This window comes from Myotis brandtii, unplaced genomic scaffold, assembly GCF_000412655.1.
Source record: "Myotis brandtii unplaced genomic scaffold, ASM41265v1 scaffold693, whole genome shotgun sequence".
In the NCBI taxonomy this organism is placed as follows: Eukaryota; Metazoa; Chordata; class Mammalia; order Chiroptera; family Vespertilionidae; genus Myotis; species Myotis brandtii.
This window is the reverse complement of record NW_005370710.1, coordinates 2,144,068-2,147,534: the sequence shown is the minus strand read 5'-3', so window position 1 is coordinate 2,147,534 and position 3,467 is coordinate 2,144,068. Positions and strand designations below refer to the sequence as shown.

Sequence of the window (3,467 nt, the reverse complement as noted above, 5' to 3'; positions counted from 1 at the left end):
CGGCCTGCCTGTGCATCTAACATGGGACGCTGGGGTTCACCGAGTCCATGAGAACATTTAAAATCTGTACGACCCTCCAAGGTAACTTCCTGTTCAGTAGCTGAGACAATGCCGACGCGCGGAACGCTTCTGAGACGAAGAGGAAAAGGTGGGACAGGAGCATTTGGTTCTTTTACTTTAAAACAATTTGCATAGTAAGCGCTTAAAAGATGGAGGTGACACATCTATTCCTGAAACCCCCTTCTAAAAAGCCTCAAAGAGCGGAATTGCACGTCTTTTAAGACACAGTGACACGCGTTTTCGAGAAGGAATAACATGTCCCTTTGGGTGGAGGGTGCAGCCAGTGGCCTGTGCTGTGCTGGCTTCTCGTTTTAAGACAGAAATGAACGAATCGAAGTGCGTGCAGGGCCAGGTGGGCCACGTGATGGGGGGGGGGGTGGCAGCGACGGGACTCCTCACCCTTCCTACAGGCTCAGCTCCACCCGAGGTTACACGGAAGCGGGTGAGGTTTGCACCCCTCCCTGCACGTCACTCAGCAGGTTCAGAGGGGCGCTCGTTCTGGCCGAGAACGAGGAAACAAGGAGAAAGAGGAAAGAGAGAGAAGGCGTTTCCGCACAGGCTCCCCCTCAGGAAGCTGAGGAGACCAGGTGGAAAGGCAAGGACTGGCCAGGACACTTGCAGAATCTCCCTAACGCCCCCCACCCCCCACGTGGCCACACAAAACACGCCTGTTCAAGCCACAGCGGCAGCTGAGACACGCGGCGCGAGGCCCAACCCGAAACCACATAAGGCACTGACCCAGCCTCGGCGGGAGCGTCGCCCTCCCCGACTCAGTTACTTGGCACGAGACACAGGAAACAGAAACGAAACACAGTCAGAGCTGAGCATCCTCGGTTAGTGACCAGGAGGCAGACGGAAGCACAGACAGTCTTAGGTATGTTTCTCTCCCCTAAAGGCACCTGGTTCTGGAACCACGCAGCTCCTCAGGTCAGTTCCGAGGAAAAGAAAAGTAAAACATCCGGAAGATCTCCCTGCTAAGCTCACAGCGTGACTCCCCGCCAGGGGACCGCTCCCCGTAAGCTCAGAACCGTAACACTGCGAAGGTTCCCGGGGGTGCAAACGGGTAGCTGGATGGCTTCTCCCCCACGTGACCCAAAATCACGGCGGCACCGGGGAGAGCCCAGTTACCAACGAGAGAAAGGATGACAAAAGGCAATAAATAGGGAGGCCCCGGGGACCGCAGGCCCTTTGCACGGGATTCCACCCACAGTCGCTGATGGAGGCGGCAACACTGCGTCCGGCGAGCGCCGGCGAGGGGAGGAGACGCTGGGTCCCACCGTCCTGAGCCACGAAGATCCGTCCACTGTGCTGAGCGGCATCAGCAGGTCCTACGAGGCCAACTCCTATGCACCTTCTCACTTCAAATTACATCCGTGAGAAAACAGGGCATTTTATTGAACAGAAGAGAAACACTAAAGGAAGCAGGACTCGATGGATGTGGGCAAGGAGCCGGACAGAACGGCTGCGGCACTTGGCCGGCCAGACTCCCGGCCTCCACCTCACGCCTCCACCTCACGCGGACCGGGTGTGGCCAGGCGTGGCCCGGACGCGGTGTTTGGTCCGGGCTCAGCGGGGCCCACAGAGCAGCCAGCGCAGGTCAAATCAGGCCGACCATCTGGTCAATCTGGCGCATGTAGACGCTCTTCAGGGGCAGGGAGTACCTCCGCTCGTCGGGCACGCGGTTGCACTAGAGAAATGGGACCGTGGGAATTTCAAGTTAAAAATCCATGTGTTGCCCTAGCTGGTCTGGCTCAGTGGATAGAGCATCAGCCTGCAGACTGAAGGGCCCCGGATTCGATTCCAGTCAAGGGCACATGCCTGGGTTGCAGGCTCGATCCCCAGTGGGGGGCATGCAAGAGGCAGCCTATCAATGATTCTCTCTCATCATTGATGTTTCTATCTCTCTCTCCCTCTCCCTTCCTCTCTGAAATCAATAAAAATATATATTTTAAAAAAATCAAAAAAATCCATGTGTTGACCCGGCCAGTGTGGCTCAGTGGTTGAGTGTTGACCTATGAACCAGGAGGTCACAGTTCAATTCCAGGTCAGGGCACATGCCCGGGTTGGGGGCTTGATCCCCAGTAAGGGGGGACAGGAAACCAATGATTCTCTCCCATCATTGATGTTTCTGTCCCTCCCTCTCCCATCCTCTCTAATATCAATAAAAAAAAATATAAAAAAAAACCTCCATGTGCTGAGCCTCAGGAAATGGGGTGGATGAGCCGACCTGGCCTCTCGGCCGGGCGCTGCCGACAGGTCAAGTGTCCTGTGTGACGTAGGAGCTGGCAGCATCCCTGGCCTCTGCCACGAGATGACCCGGCCCCACCCCCAGACATGGCCACTGTCCCTGGAGGAGCGGGCACCCGGCTGGGAGCACTGGGGCAGTGGGGCGCCTCGCCTCCCAGGGGCACAGGCGGGGACCCCGGGAGGCTGAGGTCCACGCACGTGTGCAGTGGCCGGGACTCCGAGTGGCATCCCGGCTCCCACTCCACCCAGAACTGCGGAAAACGCTCTCTTTGGGAATCCTGTGGCTCCTCTGCGTTTACAGCTCCTCTCTCCACAGCCGTAACCTAAACGCGCACGAGTGCTTCTCTGCGTGTAATTGGAGGCCTCCTCCCTCCCCTTGAGGGAGTTCGGGAACCAAACATGTTGTCTGGAAGCAGTTCCCACATACACCATCACAGGCTCTTCCCCAAGGAACACGTCCCCACTGGGACTCACTGGTCCAGGCATCCACCCCCCACCCCCGCTTCCTTCTGCCTGAGCATCCTCCCTGCGGGGCCTCCTCCCCCTCCAGGACCTACTGAAAAGCCAGCTCCTCCGGGAAGCCCTCCGGGCTTTCTCCGGCAGGTGGCTCCCCTCTCCTCTGTGTTTTGACAGCTCTGTGGCTGTCCCCTCCTCAAGTTCCTGGGGAGGAACTGGTCTCCCCACCAGCCATGACCTATCTAGAACCGGGGCCCCTCGATCGGCCCCCATCCAGCGCTATGTGATGGAATGAGGTTTATTACATGATCGTCCGCCCATTGCACCGCTCCGAGGCTCCCACACCCTGACGGCACCTGCGAACCACCTCTGTGAATCTCAGTCAACCCGGTCTGAGTAGTTAATTAGGGGTGTTTTCTCTCCGTCCACATGCAGAGCGACCCCCCTGAAAAGCAACTCACGTTGGAGCTGGAGTTGATGACTTTCAGGTCGGGAGCCGCTGGCCTGCGCAGAGAGGACCCGGCTGCGCGCCCACGCTCGTCGGGGAAGAACTCCTTCCACGGCGCCTCCCGCAGGTGCCTGTCCACCGACACCACGTGCCCCTCGGTGGTGAACATGTACCTGGTGCCGGACTTGTGCACCGGGTTCTCCTCATCAAACAGCTGGAGGGAGAGGAGGAGACACGATTGGTAACGGGCAGGTTG

General features: G+C 58.3%; 1 protein-coding gene across 1 annotated transcript in view; it reads right to left on the bottom strand.

Moving 5' to 3' along the window:
- Positions 1–1,430: 1,430 nt before the first annotated feature.
- The window catches only part of EDEM1 (ER degradation enhancer, mannosidase alpha-like 1), a gene marked incomplete at its 5' end in the record, with an annotated part of 22,949 nt that continues 20,912 nt past the window's right edge, over positions 1,431–3,467 (bottom strand). The window contains 2 exons of the mRNA XM_005881922.2: positions 1,431–1,747; positions 3,225–3,425. Of these exons, the coding sequence (XP_005881984.1) occupies positions 1,658–1,747; positions 3,225–3,425 (291 nt within the window). The remainder of the gene's footprint in view (positions 1,748–3,224; positions 3,426–3,467) is intronic.